The sequence below is a fragment of the Schistosoma mansoni genome, chromosome 1 (assembly GCF_000237925.1).
Source record: "Schistosoma mansoni strain Puerto Rico chromosome 1, complete genome".
Taxonomy (NCBI): domain Eukaryota; kingdom Metazoa; phylum Platyhelminthes; class Trematoda; order Strigeidida; family Schistosomatidae; genus Schistosoma; species Schistosoma mansoni.
Window position 1 is genome coordinate 36,296,288 of NC_031495.1, and position 17,295 is coordinate 36,313,582.

General features: G+C 35.2%; 1 protein-coding gene across 1 annotated transcript; it reads right to left on the reverse strand.

Annotated features, from left to right (window-relative positions):
• Positions 1-71: 71 nt before the first annotated feature.
• Positions 72-6,577, reverse strand: Smp_068120 (putative peptidylprolyl isomerase). The gene is made up of 5 exons (XM_018794255.1): positions 6,087-6,577; positions 4,296-4,546; positions 2,399-2,669; positions 991-1,335; positions 72-173 (listed from the first exon to the last, which is right to left on the reverse strand). The coding sequence occupies exons 1-4, from the start codon at positions 6,567-6,569 to the stop codon at positions 1,045-1,047; spliced, it is 1,296 nt and encodes a 431-aa protein (XP_018648686.1). The 5' UTR covers positions 6,570-6,577; the 3' UTR covers positions 72-173; positions 991-1,044.
• Positions 6,578-17,295: the final 10,718 nt, after the last annotated feature.

Consider the following 17,295-nt stretch of genomic DNA (forward strand, 5'->3'; position numbering starts at 1 on the left):
TCAACATAGTATGTACAAAATAATGGGTTTTTACAGTACATACAATAAGAAATTAAATTAAAAAAGCTACTGGTGCAAGTAATTATATCACAGTCAAGATAATTAAGGAGACGCAGAAAAAAATCCGACCGTTCTATCATAAATGCACAAACCTTGAATCCATTTTCAGATATCTATTGTATGGGAAGAAAAAATATAGAACTATAAGACAAGTAACGTAAGTTTCGAAGCATAAGTTTTTTTATTGCTATAGACCTGTTTGAAAGAAAAAGAAAACTAAGAAGTACGAACATTTATCCGTTTTGTACCAGAGAAAGTGGCAGTTTCATCTTTTTCGCACCACAAACATTACATTAAATCTCATATAAGTAAAACTGCATAAAAACGTGTGGTTCATTCGATAATCAAAGAAACTACGAATCAGATTTTTGTATAGAAATATATGTAGTGGAGTCAAGCACTATTGAGCGGATTATTTATGACTTGGTCATTCACTGATGATGCGCTTGAAACTAGCATTGAAGATTTTAGGATAATCAGTGCAAAGGTTTGAGAAAACTGGTGTTTTGTGGTCTATGAATTTTTTCATTCATTAGTTTCTTCAAAATAACTTAAATTCGCTTCCTGATTCTCTCGAATTCGCCTAGGTTTAAATTTAGATAAAAGTCTAGGATAGACTCCGGAAACACACTTGATACTTGGTTAGGAGTGAGATCTTGTCAGACTCACATATTACAGCCCGTCCGTTTGAGTTCTTCTGCACATAAGGTTTCATTGAACTCCAATCCTCAACTGTATATCTCATATTGTTCAACTACGGATTACGAATTCGGTTACAGCTATGTAAACTCAACCACGAAAGTAAACTAGAAAAAATGGAATACCTTGGGTGATAAGCACGATTAATTCTGAAGACTTCACTTAATTAAGCTAAAATGACAACTATCCGGGTATAAATCAGTCATACAAGTAGACCAAAATATTACTTACTCAAAGTACACATAATACTGACATGAATATTTCTGAATTTATTCTGATACACCTTTAATTTATATTTGATTCTGGGACTGATTTTGTACAAGCGAAGAGTTTCCCAGCTAGTTTTTGTCTTCCTTTGACTTCTTCGTCAACACGTTTAGCCTCGATAATGTTTAGTTCATTTTTGACTGTGTTCTTCATATCCGGACGACAAACGGCTAGCTTACGTAGATCCTCAGCAGCTAGATCAAAGTCCCAAGTTTCTGTATACGCCTTAGACCTGCGATAAAGTGCTTTTACATTTGTAGGATCTCTTGACAACGCTTCAGTAGTACTTTTTATTGCAGCATAGTAGTCCTAGGGATCATTATAGAGAGGAAATATAGCATAACGAAAATATCAACAGGGATCGACAACACATTTTCAAACATTAGTTATTCGTTTGTTTGAATTGTGAAGGTTCTCATTCAGATATCTAGTAAAAAGACTAGATAAAAGTGAATAAGTATTTTTCAAATAATTTTTTACCATAGCTTGATCTATACGAGCTGATTATCAAGACAGCTAATTTTTTCGATGCAATGAACACTAGTGAAACGAATCAATCAGTAGGACAGAGATTTTCTTCATTTTAGTCGAAGTTAACATCGAGGAAAATAATGCTAATTGTTTTATATTTGATATTGGGAACACAAGTTTTGCAAGCAGATACTTTATCTGACACAGGTCATGCTTTGTTGGTATTGCCAGAATATAAGCTCAATTTAAATTTATCACTTAGAGGTGTGGGCAAAATAGTCAAAATGGATGAAACCGTTGTAAAGAAGCGAAGATATAGCAAGGGGGACGAATGCCAAGATAGGATGGGTAGGTAGCATTTTTGGGAAAATCATGCTATTTAAATTAGAATGTGTTTTTTGTGAGAGTTATCTATCGCAAAAGGTGAGAAAATTATACAGCATCGGAAATTCTAACACGATTAATTAACTTATCAGGAATAATTTATCAGTGAATCATTCAGGGAATCATAACGTTTTAACCATAGCTCCTAACCTTGAGAACAGAAACCCGACATTTTAATTTAAAGGAAAACCATAATCTGATCCATTCGAAGTCTAGTCAAAAACATGATTTCTAGCAACAGGGTTTTATGGCCATCATTTGTTGATTATTATTATTATTAAATCAAGGATCAAGCTGTAAAATAGCTAATAAGAACTCATAGAATAAAATGAGATCCATATTACTCTGGAGTGATTGCTGTTTTTTTATTCATCGTTTATATTGAAGGTGTTTTCACTTGATATTATTTTCATAATTAATGAGAAAAGTTTCAGTAAGTTAGGATAAAATTGTTATAATTAAAAAAGAGTACTGAAAATTGAAACACTTAAAGTAGTCATATTAGTAAGCTATTTACTTTTTCTTTAAATTGACATTGTGCAAGATTAACGAATAAAGGTATTTGTAACTTGTCCAATACAATCCACTCCGGTTCTCCTGGTTTTTCTCGTAAAATTAACTGTTCTAAAATGCCTAACGCTTCACTATAACATGCAGCAGCCTCATTATATTCCCCACGATTATACAATTGATTACCTTCTTCACGTAAAATTGGTACAGTTGCCGATTTCTCTTCAGGCGTCATTATCCATATTTCTTTACGACTACCAGTGCCTGGGATTTCGACTCTAGAATTGTATATAAAAATGTCTTATTCATTAAATTACAGTTGTGTAGGCCCTTAGGTTAATCAAAAAGATAAATGTAATACACAGCAGTTCTCTCAGTAATATAGTGCATATAGGAATCATGACACGTAAAAGTATAAAATTCAACAGCTTGCAAGTATTCAGTTTTGATGATTAAACCGTTTAGTGAGCAGTGTTGATGAAATACAAAAACTAAATCGCCTGATATATCAATTGTTAAATTTATTAACTCCCATCGACCGAAATGACTGGGACGCACGTCAACATCACATTATTGATGGAAACTATTCTTTAATGAACTCTGAAGGATATTAGTATTGTTTATAGATGTCAGAAGACAATGAATGTAACAATATTATACTGGGCTGAACTCCAGTTCTTGGTTGAATTCATTTTGTGATATAAAACAGATTGAACGCAATATTAATTGGAACTGTTAACCATTTGAGTCATGAAATCATATTTACTACGTCAAACAATTAAAGTTATTTAATTCTATGGTTCTGTAGAATTCGACCAGCATCAATGAGTAGGTAATAGGATAGTAGTTTCGACTTGAATAACTCAGAGATAACATCTGTGACTGTAGTACCGTGACGTGGGTACGGACCAGTAAGGCAGCATTTGTTTTTTTGTAGTCACAGATCAGTATCAGTTAGGGCGAAATCTGGGGACGGGATTTTAGGTCTATTGCTAGTACTCACATCATATTAATCAAATGTGAGTTATTTTCCTAAGTATCATATCACAGATTATTTTATCAGACTTGAACCTTTTTGTTCTAAAGACGTAAACCTAAAATTACTTTAACATTACAGCCACGTACAGTGCATGGGCGTGGACTAAAACACACACAACAAATAATTAGCATTGAAAATCCACGAACAGTAGGACGCCCTTATTGATTTATTAGCAAATTTTTTCGATTCTCCTACCTATAAAACATACTAACCACTTTGATTTCAATACCACCTACAAACTCAGTTCAAAAGAGTATGAGAATTAAGTTGATTGATAGTATATATATATATATATATATATATATATATATATATATATATATATATATATATATATATAAGGTCTTGTTTTTATGTTTCTGGTTATTGATTTCAGAATGGTACATCAAAATAACCATAAAGTCGAATTCTTTTACGATAACCTAAGCATTGAATATTGCTTTATTTTACATGAATCCTGAGTAGAAATATGTACTAGTAGGCTCCACTTTATTTTTGAATGAAATTTTAAAAGTGTAAACATTCTGATGAAAATAAAAAAACAGATTACTATTGTATCAAAAACAACAACTAGATTCTTCTGATCATCATAAACCATAGCTCTGTAGTTTGAGCACTGAACTTTCAGTCATAAAGTCATGAGTTAGAACCCAGCTCATACTAACCCGGTATTGACAGGTTTTTATAAAGCCACTAAAGCAAGCACTATGTACATGACTCGTACGTGAAACGAGCGTATTCACGATACATATAATTAAACTGTTCATATTGTATGAAATCTATCTTTATAATTTAGATTAATTATATCAAGATGATTTTCTTTTCCAAACACCAAGAAATAACAAAATCAAATGGATAAACTTACTTAACTAAATCAAAAATAAATTCAAGTGCTTCAGGTTTCATCATCAACTCGTCCAAATCTGGATAGCCTAAACCGCCTTGCTCTTGTAAGCTCATTAATCCGCAACAGTGTTTTACAGAATGATCTTTTTTATTTAACATGTAATCACGGAGTTTTTTATTTACAGCGGGAAATGAAGCCAACCTTTCAGGTGGTACAACAAATGATGAAACTTCACCAGGCAACATAGTTCCTAAACATTGTTCCCAAAACTGAAAAAAGACATTGAAATGGAGAGAGGTGCACCTCTTGAATAATCTTAAAAGCTGAAGTGAGTTACGCTTAGAGAAACATATTTAGAGTCACTTCATAACAAATTCGCAATAGATCTATTAGAGAAATGATAAGGAACTAAGTTATCAATCCACCTCCTTTAAAAATTCGCTATCTGACAAATCACCAATCCGTAATATGGCGAGAAAAAACTAAGGTTGGTAGCCAGGTGCCGTAGTTCTGTTGAAAAGTGAGTCATCTAGTAAAATCTTATCTATCGATGGCTTACTTGTTAAGTGACGTTTAATAATGTTCAATTTGATGTCTAGTATTCTCTATACGAGGACGCTATTTTACTGCAAATGGAACGTATTTGTCGGTAGTTGTGCTAGCCATGAATATCAGTTTATTTAGGGTTTGCGTCAACAAATCAGTCTCGTGAGAAGTTACCAGTCGGGTAAATCCTAAAACTAAGCATTATCTATCGAATCGGATTCTCCCCAACATCTTGTGGATTCATAACGGTTGTCACTCATCAAATTATAGAACCCCGCTCAATAACACTATGGAGTTTTAAGGGTAGTATGAACATTCTGAGAATTGAATGATACCCTTGAGCTCATTTTCGCACTCATTTATGGATATTACATGATGCAAAAATCTCAGGATGTTACAGATCTTACAGAGCCTTAAGTTAAGGAGTAGTTTAACAAGACTTATCAAACCTAAGTAGGTAAAGTGAGATATGATCAACAACTTTGAAATAGGAAATTATCTTTATTACGTTGAAGACCAGGAAAATAAACGTTTTTTTAGTTGCCTTGATAATGATAGTAAATAAAGCAAGAATAAATTTGGATTGTATTGTAGCCTCTTTTCTGCTCCAAAGAGGTTAGTATTATAACGAATTTTCTCTTAAGCAATAACTATATGATTATGCTTTGAATACATTAAAAAAGAAACCGTAACCTACAGAAAACATGTAAGTGAGCGAAACAAGTACAGAAAACAATGATTACGAATTGCAGTCAAAAAGGGGAGGCACATTTAAAAAGAATACCGAATCGGTGAGAATATATGACGAAAGAAAAGGTTAATTATAAATTAATGATTTTAGCAACCTTATGAAGCAATAAAACGTGGAAATATGAGTGGACAATGTAAATAATAAACGAAGCAATTGGGTCCATAAATGGTTAACAGGATAATGGAGGACTAAGTTTTATTTCTGCTTATAAAATCAGATTATTAATGACTCACTATAACAGATTCTGAAAAACGCAGTAAAACTGGTAGTCATTGTTAGCTTATTATGAAGGACCAAAAGATACCTATTAGATATGTCTAACAGTCAGTTGTATACAGCTAGAAATAATTCTACTTTGGACTTAACACGAAAACATATCCCATTTAAGTTGGAAAATACTTGTAATGTTTCGTTTTCATATGACGAATACAAATGGACATCCTTGATTAAGTGATTCAAAAAACCTAGACTAGTATTTATCATTAGCAATAAATAAATCATGTCCTTCTTACCTCCAGCTGGAATTCTTTTCCCGAATAGACCTCCATCGTTTTTCCATACTTACGGGTATCATCGATTACAGTACAGTCTTCATCCAGTTTACGAATTTGATAATGAAAAATAAACTTGGTCTCTTTCGGGTAGGCTAGTCCACCGCCAGGAGCCTCACAACCAGATGGAACTTTTTCAACACTTCCATGAATGATTCGTTTCTCAATGTTTTTAAAAGTGCTCTCAATATTTTTTGTTTTGTGGCATGGAGCTTTATCACCCAACTTCCAGTTTTGAATCACGGTTGAAAGATTTCGTAGAACGTCGGGTTTACAAGAACTTTTGCAGCAATCGTTATTGCTTTGTTTGTGACTGAAGTGGTGATGTGACTTTTTGCATGTTTTCTTTTGCTTAGATGTATCGTTTTTAGATTCAGGATCTCTGATGTGATTGGTAGCTTGATTGTCACAAACTGCACTTGATTCTGAACTCAGACACTCCATACTGGTCTAAACGATAAAAACGAAAGCTATCAAATACTGATTGGGTATTATAAACATTGACACTATATTATTCCAAAAGGATTGAGGTTACTTCAAGATAATGGGGACTTAAATATATGTGAAAAAACTGAATCCATTATTTGACGGCTGATAATTGAGTACTTGGTAGAATGATGGGACACATTTGGTACAGCCATCAATAATATTGTCATCACCAGATGTGATGTTTTGTCTATCACAAAACGCCGATCGAGTTATATTGACTGGAACTCGTCCCTTCAGGCTCTACAATGCCAGACTAAAAGCGGCAACTTGACGCCCGAGGGCAAAGTTGTACTGCTGATTGTACAACTATATCACAGCACTAAAGTCCTCCCCTTAGACAGCCAGCATCTGCAGAGATGCCGCTTTGTCACAAACGGAAGAATGAGTTGGAAAAGACGAGCTCTAAAGATGTCGCACCCTACCCTACTCCACGGACTTCCGTCTCTGGTGGTAAGGTCTTTCGAAACATGGAGTTAACACATTACAAACTTCACAGAAAAACCGTGCGTGAACGGCCTCAAACAATTGTCCACTTAGTTCACGCACCCAGGTCAGTAATACAACCAATCCAGTTTCCTTCTCAGCCCTCTCAATTAGAAACATCCTTCCATGGTGACGGCAACCGGGAAGTGGCAAACGCCATTAGAGATCTTTTCGATCAAAGCTATTCGTCACTTCTTACTACTCCTTCTATTACTACTGTCAATTCTTCTGTGACCTTATCCTCATACGTCACCAACGCTAACTGTTTGAGTCTCTTATGACCGCGCTCTAAACAAAATGTTGTGGCTTTCAATGTTTAGACCTTATTTCAAACAGACTAACAATCTTTCTTGGCTAGGATTCTAGATTTCAGTGCCATTGATATATACTGTCTCCAAAACACGCATACAGAATTCAAGTGGTCATTCACTTAACCTAACTAGTAAATAAGGAGAACCAGTACGGCTTGCCCTCTGTGTATCTGAGGACTTGACTGTGACTTCTCTTGGGTTCCCTGATGTAGGTCCAGCACTAAGTTATAAAGCAGAATAAGGCCTAAACTGAATCTCCATAGATATTCGCATGTGCGTTACCAGACTATATGAGGAAATAAGAACAAAGAAAGATGAGGAAACACGCCTTTGGTTCTTTACCGTCTTTTCTTATGCTTTCATTGAAGTTTGGATGAAATAGAGAATGTTTAACAGAAAATTTTTCGATCTCCTACAAAATACCAAACGCTTAGATGTAACTGTGACAGGAGACTTTAATACTCAAGTAGATAGTTCAAACCAGTGAAAAATACTTGAATGGGACTTAAAATGTCCAGTTCATAAAGACACTGACTGTTGGACTGAGCCATACAAGTAGGTTTAGACTACCTAGTTGGATTACGCGCTATTATCGTAATCCATGGATGAAGACTATAGGTGACATGGCTCAGAATTGTTCACAATCGCGCAGTAGTATCCAATCTGTCTTCCCTTAGATCTGTATTTTCTAAACCATCAAACCAAGACTTTCTATTCCACTACTCTATATTTCCTTCTAAAATCGTACCTTCGATGCCTAATTTTTTCTACCACCACTAACGCTGTTACTAACTGTACTATTCTAGGATTTATTTTGACAGTTTCATTTTTTTGAGCTAGTGAAGTGTAGCAACTTGAACCTGTGTAAGCGTTCAGCTTCCACGTAGAGTATTATTTATTTATTTGGACACATAAATATTGGTACAAAGAGGCACCAGATACATATGCGCCACACAAATCTCATTTGATTTGTGTGAGGGCTGTGATACTGCCCGGGTGCCCAAACCACGTAGAGTATAACTGACTGAATCATCATTTTATCTTACGCAGTAATTTCGTATTTATAACATTTGACAAGACTTTTGAAGCAAGCCCACAATTTTATAAATTGGCTTGCACTTCTATTATAGCTTGTCTCATACTGTAAATGCTCGAAGGTAGGTTTATAAGTTAACGAAGAGGAAAACGGTGAAAGTTTTCCTTTAAGTAACTCGTAAACAGTTTTGAAGCAATAATTCAGGAACTGATGTGTGTGAAAACGGGGAATAACAGACTGTAGTGAAAAGGTTTTGATTATCACTGCGCACATCATCAACAGAGTACAGTATAAGTACATAAACAGGTATACAGTAATAAATTATAACAGGCATTTAGGTAAGTTTATGGGGAATTTCGACTGGAAAGACGAGTGGGTGAGTTTGAGAAGCAGTTTGAGGGTGCAGTATTTTGAAAGGGAGTATTACAAAATCTAGAGCTTTTATTTAAAGTGGTAAATGATACATTTCTGCACTAAAACGTTATTTGTCTCAAATAGCAATTATTTCTTATGCTCCTGAAAGTTGAAGAGAACAATCAGGAAGACATTATTTTAGATTGCAGAATATGCAGTTATTAGCCTATAATCCTCTTGATGTCCTGAGTGTAGTGCAGGAGCATATCAGCGCGAAATTCATTCACCCATGTAGCTAAGTAGCATTTTGAAACCATAACTGATATCAGTCAGTGATGCGGGTATAAGCAGTAATCCGAAAGATCAGGGTTTGAAGATGTTATTCAAGGAGTATAATCGGCGAGACTATAATTTATGGAAGAGCCAATCAGAAGCGTCTGAGGGATTTCAAAGTCATAGCGCCAATATCAGTACCTAATGCTCATGTACAATCGCTTCACAGAGGATTTTAGAGAAAACGTGACAATTAAGCAGCTACAATAAATAGGACTACTAAGAAGTTATTTTACTTGTAATTGTGGTAATCAACTGACATGTAGACCTTGCGCAGACTACCCTGATGATGTTGTCTTTCGATGTAATATATGTTAGAGGAAGAAGTCTGCCAGAATAGGAACTTTTTTCTCTCGATCCAGATTGAGACTAAGGCAAATTATAATAATTGCTATGAACTGTATAATAAAAGCACCAGTAACATTGGTTGCAATATTCGCAGATGTTACTGAAGCTTCGGCTGTTCAGAGATATGAGTGTTGTAGGGAAATATGCGTGATAAAAATGACAAACTTACACAACCGGAGTACATACAAACAATATTGAAGCTATGTAGTCGAGGCTGAGAGTTTTCGTGACCTTATCATAGCTCCAGATAGAGTATTATAGAGCCATATGGATGAGTTTCTCGACCTTATACATTAAGATTTTAAAACCTTTGAACCTCTTTCTAACATGGACAAGTTTTCGGACCATGTGAAAGAAGTGTATTCACTATAATTCTTTGGTGTTTTAAGATATATTTTCACTACAGGCTGTCTTCTGATTGGCTAATATTTCTCAAGGTCACTAAAGATTCGTTCAAAGGTCGTCTAAAAATTATAGTCTCGCCGTATAATCCAGTGAAATAAATATGAAAAAAGAGTAAAAGTATAGGAACATGAAGAATTCAGAAGATTAGAACTTGGGAGAACACAAACAGTGGATGCACCTTCGCCATTGCAAACGATTTTGAGCCATGTCATTCAAGGTCTCTAACCATCAGTTGTTATCATCTCGCGGATCCCAACCAGGTAGTCTACGCCTACCAACATGGCTCAGTCCACTTGTTCGTGACTTCATGGATTTGTGCCCATATGTTCCCCCTGTAAACAACAATTCTACTTTATCAACTTAAGAAAAATTGAAATTTTTTGACCTCTGATAAATAAAAACCGATGAATTGGGGACAGCGGTATTTCATGTATATACCTGCAACTTCTGAAGCCCTTTAATCACAGATTTCCGCGAAATCGTCAACCAATGACTTCTTAAGTATCAGTTAAGGCATCTTGTGTGAGTGCATCACACATTTAAATTTCTCGGTAATAACTGAACGCCAATTAATTCAACCAAGTTTACTTGCCTTCCAAATCCTGACCTTGAACCATTTATGCCGCCAAATTAACAAGCACACAAGTTTCAATAAACAATCTTTTTGTGATTAGCTAATATGAAGCAATTGAGTTCTTCGTGCCTACTTCATGCTATTTTGGTACGTTTTCAGGTCCTTTATAAGTTAGAAGTGTATTTTTAATAAGTATTGACTAAACACTTACATGTTGCTTTTCTATTTTCGTTTTTAGATTTTTCAATGCTGATAGCTGAACAGTAAATTCTGAAGTTCATCAGTTTTTTTACACACACTCATTCATTTGTGAAATACTGATTTCTCGTTATTTTCCTGAGGCCAACCTCTTTTACTACGGAATGCTCCGGACAATCAGAAGTAATTGTTTTTCAACCTATTCGGCTAGCGATTCGCGTTTGGTGTTATCATGAGTTTGAATTACGTTTTCAGTAACCTCACAATTTTTCTCAGAGTTCGTTGTTTTGCAACAACAGAACGTCCCGTAGTAGGTTCGAGGCTGAAAATAGTAAACAAAAAATGGGCGCTGTGTTCAAAATACTTACTAAGCACTACCTTTTAGCGATTACCATTTTAAATTATTGGCTGTCGATCGTTGCTGAGTGGATTGATTTCTGTAACTCATAACTGAGACTGGAACATTTTCCTTTTTTGTACGGTTCATATTTAATGACCCGTAATTATTTGCAAAATCTTTGTTTTTTTTATTTGATTCTTATTTTATAATTGATCTCTGATGTTTGAAGCAATATGAATTAACCTGTTTCTCTTCCTTCTGTAGAATTTTATTTGCTGGCTCATAGGAATATTTTTGTATTTTGACGATCAGGTTTTCATGAATGCTATTGTAATTTGATTTTTTTCTTTGTCATAGGAATGATTGTTTATGTACATTAGTTTTGTTTGTACTAATAAACATCTTTTGATAGCACCTATTCTATGCCTATTTGTACGCCGTTGCAGGAAAATCTCTAGTCATTATAGTATTTTTGATGTATTCGAACTCGGAAGCAAGTCATTGACTGGAATAACAGGACAGATATACTGAAATTCTTCAAATTTCGGATCTTGCACTTGCGTCCACTTGATTCTTAGGCTACTACCATGCGAATACTCTTGAAAGAAACCTCCAAAACTCAGCATAATCGGAGGTCACTCTTGTATGTTACTTTGTGAGATCTGTGAGGATCGTTCTCAAGTCCCAACGGTTATGATAAGACTTGCCAAAGTTATGGAGCTGGATATAGTAGTGTCAGATAATAGATAACATATGTCACTCAAGGACATACGAGGTGCTTCTGTGACAACCACAGAGGATTCAAGTGGACTAACGAACTTTCAAAATATTTTATCCAATACTTCGCATTGAGAAACAAATTCAATTCCAAAGCCCACACATATAAGAAATGTTTTCCAAACAAGCCAGCAGCCAAAATGCAAGCTAACCACCAATATCTCTACAGATCCTCAGTCAGGAGGACGCCTACTGTCTATGAGATCTGTACTCTTCAAGAGCCAAACGGTAAGGATCACTCTAAACTCGGTATGACGGAGATCTTTAATAACAATCTCATAGACCAACTGAACCAGGAGCCTGTCGCAGCAACAAACCTATCAACTTCAGTGACTACTGAGAGTTTGAAAGACGTCCAACTAACTGGAATCTCTGCTCTCAGGAGCGTTATCAGTACACAAAAACATTTATAACCGTAAAAATGTGAGGTTAAGCTGTCAGTACACCAGTGTTTGACCTTTTCAGGCACTCACTAGTGTCAGCACACCATCATGAGAATAGAAGCAGGCCACCCTATTTACAATCTTGAATGAGGGAGAAAGAAAATACTTAATTTTTTACAGACCAGCCCTACTGTTGTTAATACTGTCGAAGGCAATGAAAAGCATGGTCGATGAGTCAATGATGAACACATAGATAAAAACAGAATAAAGCATAACACGGGTATAGGAAAGACAGGTCCTCTGAGTCCATTTTACTTGTAGCATGGGAAGGCTGGACGACATGCTGAGATCATAAGATAAAGAATCATGCAAAATTCGTCGACCTCGCAAAAGCCTTACCATTATTCACAAACATCTTATGGGTACATAAGTGTTGTGAAGAAACCATTTCGAGTTTCTTCACAAATGCAATAATACACAAGTTAGCAATATATTTGCCGTATTTGAGAAACGAAAGAAAAATAAAAATAAACTAATAATAGAATAATAATTAAAATCAGGTCCCGTGTTATTGAGAAAAATATCGAATAGATTTTAAAGAAGAAAAGGAAGCAACTGAAGAAATATGAATAAAGGAAACGCGAAATACGTAAGTAGTTCAATGAGCGTTTTTATGAACACACAACAAGAATAAATGACTATATATATACCCCCAAATGAGTAATAAAAATGAAATAAATTAAATTAATTAGTAAATAACTTATTATTGCGGTAAGATATGACGTTAGAATGAGTGTTTGTGCAATCATAGTTTGGAGTGATGCTATGAAAGTTTCAGTTAAGTGCAAAATATAATCAATATGCGGGTCGTATATGAATAGTGAAGATAAAACGAGTCTGAGTTGATTCAAGCGTAACACAAGTTATTGTCCTAACTACAAACTTCGTAATCTTAGGAATAGTATTTATTTAGAAGAAAAAAAGAGGGAAAAGAAGTGAATACTTAGTGATAGTGCCCAACCATGACATTGTAGCTCACGTACTTTCCACAGAAGACTTTGCATAGATGGGTTTCACTGACCCACTTCTATGCTAGCTCTCAAAGTACGTAGAGAAGTGGGGGCTTTGTACCAAGGTAAATATAGCGCAGGCGAGTTGGAATGTCTTGCCATCACGATTTTTACAAAGAACAATATAATGTTAACTCTTATTCTTGACGATAATTAACCATTTGTTAGTTCAAATTAGCTTGATGGCAACGATCTATGCAGTTGATACAAAGATCTCAAGGTTCACCAAAAAGGGATTTACTTGAACTTCAAAAGGACCTTACAACGATAGAAGAATAAGCGGTAGACAAAAAATTACAACTTTACCTGTCGAAATGCCATTTCATGGACATTCTACCTCATTTAACTCACATAACCTACAATATTTATGGAAATCCACTCCCAAAATTCCGGTTAGAGCGTGTTCTCGGGCTTGTAATCATGGAGAGCTCAGATATCGGTTCAAACTAGATGGAGGATGAATCAAAGGCAAACAAAACTCTACTTTGTACGAAGACGACCTCGGATCAATCATCCCAAAGTTGTTCGTAACACTGTTCAAAGCGTACGAATAGCCTCACCTTGAAATCAACAATGTCGTTGCACCTCTTTTTTAAAGCGATATAAATCTCTTAGAACAAGTAAGGAGACGAGCAACAAAGTAGGTGATATGGACAAAACACAAATCTTATGAGGACAGACTCCGACACTGAGGATTGATACTGTTAAGTTGCATAGGATAAAAGGTCGTCTGATAATGACATACGACACATCGGGTACACCAATCCAACCGACCACAAGCCTAATATCATAACATCATCACCACGCTCCCCAAGATATTCCTCTGAGGATTGCACACCAAGAAGCAAACACCCAGGTAAGCTATCACTTTATCTCAGTAAGGGTTGCTCCCATTCAGGACACTTTCCTAGACGGAGTGACTATAGCACCCTCAGTGGATAGCTTTAAGAAGAGACTTGACAAACACGTACTCAGTGGTGGATTACCATCTCCCTCTTAAACCACCTGTGCCGGACGAATATTCATAATTATGGTCTATTTCGATATAAATACATTTATCATTGCTGCTTTAATAATAGACCTAATCTTAAAATTGTAGAGATGTCATGATGTGACTGCCTAATCTATAAGATCTTATTCGGAAGTCACATCATAGTCTACACTGATTCGTTCTGTCGTGATAAGCAGCAAAGTGACGCCTAACAATTCTGAAGAACAAATTTCAGATTGGGTAGGGAGTAATATATTCAATTCAAAGGCAGGTGGTTACATGGGGTGACCACACCTACATGCCTGGGGCATTGTGATATTTAGAAGTATTCGAATTATCATATGAACTAGGAATCCTCGAAATAACTCAATTTCAGTCAGACAGAACTAGGTGAGCACAAACAAACTTATTGTATTGAGAATTCGAAATCAGGAACACATCAAGTACATAAAAACACCACAGTCATGCCATCCCGATCAACAGTTACCGTGTTCGACACTGTTGACCTGTCCTGAGTGTTAAATTTTGAATATAAATTTTCCCAGTTGTTTCATTTTCAGCTTCAAGGATCGTGTGGTTAGAACCGATACCACCAAACATGTCTCGTTAATTATCACGGTTATTATTACTTCACATCAATAAATAATTCCTATATCTTTCGTTATCGGGTCCGTTTCCCCTCTTATTCTTTCAGTTCCATCATCTTACAGATTGAAAATAAATTGACTTGTTTACTGTTCTTGAAAGAAACGTCTCTTCATAACATTCTAATTATCACTTTATTATTTTTACATTGCAACCAACCAACCTCCTGCCGGATGATATGATAGTTGCTGGTATTCCAAAACCCTATTGTTCTGAAAAATCTCACTCTCTCAAACTACACGATATACGAATCTACAAACAACTACCGATTGACTAGAATTAGTGCAGTCGAGTGACTAGGCAACTACTTGTTTGACATTACCAAATGCCTGGAACCGTACTGGAAGAACAAGAAGCGAGCGCAGAGAAATCAATAAGCATATACAAGTTCGTGACGAATATATCGGATGTTGAAATAATAAACTTTATCCTACTAATGGATTAACAACAGTGTTTTCGTGAATATAACTTGTCTTCAGAACTTTTAATTAGGAATTAAATAGTTAAATGTCAATTTTTGGGCATCGACATAATCATGGATACCTAAATATTGGTCTATTTTCTGATTCACAATTCCGTTGACCAGGAATTTCGATACCAATCGTTTTCATCAGAAAGTCTACCAAGAGAGTAAATACATCTTATGAATCCCTATACTCTAACTCAATTGGTTAAGTCAGGTCTCATCTCATTATGTTAGCTTGATGGGTTACATCAAGTGGTATTTGTCAGAGGTACTCATTCTTCTTACCTTCATTGAATATCGTCCCAGACACGCTATCAGAAATGATTTTTTGACTTATACAAAAGTATGACTTTCTTCACTTGGTTTAAACCTTCTTAAATTGATTTGACCTTTTTAATGTCTATTTGATGGTTTTTGAAAATAGAATGCACTACTGAGATTCACGAAATCTTTTTATTTACCCAATGCTGTTCATGATTACAGCTTTGTGTATACCAGTATGGCTTCTGTAAGATAACTAGGTTCAACAGAATTTTAGGAATATAATTGTTTTTGAAAATTTGTTTCACTAATTATCAAAAAGATTGACACAACCCTTTTCTGTATTACCGCATCTATTGTGGTAGATAAGCCTTTATGTATAGAGAATACTTTTGTCTCGTTATTCTAATGACATCACTAATCCTATTTCTCTGTTCTTGATGTCAATTCTTACAGGAAATTTTCGATACTCTTGTATTGACATACTTTTAAGAAGAGAACGCGATTGGCATATTGGGAATAATAATAATTATAACCAACTGTACCAATGATTGTTTTACTATACTTCTTTGTTTAAGTGTACCGAAAAGCACACTTCCGTTTTTTGTGAGCTCGCACGAACTGTTGTACGCTCAGTAGTCTCGCTTGTGGATTTTGGCACGATCTCGGTATTCTTCCGATACCACGAGATCGCCAACAAATACATCTTACTATAACCTTCAACTGCCTTCTGATATTTGGCCTTCGGGGGGGTCTAACCTAGCAATTGACACGTAGTTTTTCTTTAGTGGTGATCATAATCAATCGCGACTCAACGCCTACTACATTATCATCCACTATTTCCCTATAACAGTGGTTAGTAATTAGTAATCACGGTTTAAGGCTTGTCTCTTTCTGCTGAAGATTCTTTGGTAGATATAAACGGATTTCCCAATATCAGTATTCTCTTGAATTCTCTACTCTTGTAGTTATTGTACCAAAAGTCAGTAAATAATGTTAATTATTTTCAGCATGCCCTGGGTAACAATAGGGTTCCCAGTTATTTCTCTTGTAGTACACACTAAAAGTAATTTCAATACAATTGGAGGTCATCAACTATTTCCACATTATACTAAATAAATGACCTAATTTTTTTGCACTGGAGACAATGTCTCGTTTGATAAATGTTTCTTGAACTAACCTTTTAAACTATATTGATAAGATATTTAGGAATTTAAATATATATCACAAAATTCTACTTGAAAGAGATTACATGACCTTTTAGTTAAATGAAGTTTATGTATGACAAGTATTCTGGGAGTGTACAAAGAAATAAATATTATCGGTAAAATATGGCAGAAATTACTCAATTAGATCGTCTGTTTTGTTGATATCAGTTATACAAAATATGTATAAACCAAGTTTACTGCAAGAATGTCTTCAATTGTTCTTGAACTGGTTTTTTGATAACGTCGTCATCACATGAAGCTAGTTTTGACTGTACACAAATGATATATTGTATCTTACATTCTGCATCTTCTTTGCATTCCATTAGTTTATCTTGGATATCTTTTGTTTCTTGGGTAAGAATGGCATTAAAATTGAAGTAAAATAATGTAAATAAGTTAAAAAAATCATAAGATGAAACAATATGTCTGCCGAGTCTGAGATTGAGTTTGGCAGAGTGACTGATCACACAGATTAGACACATAAGTAGTGAAAGCTTA

Bases quoted from the DNA above. Each gene is read 5' to 3' on its own strand.
- Smp_068120 (XM_018794255.1), bottom strand. From the start codon at position 6,569: ATGGAGTGTCTGAGTTCAGAATCAAGTGCAGTTTGTGACAATCAAGCT. The intron at 2,670-4,295 runs GTAAGTTTATCC...ATACAATTCTAG, and splicing joins TTTATTTTTGATTTAGTTAA to AGTCGAAATCCCAGGCACTG. The intron at 1,336-2,398 runs GTAAATAGCTTA...AATGATCCCTAG, and splicing joins AATGTCAATTTAAAGAAAAA to GACTACTATGCTGCAATAAA.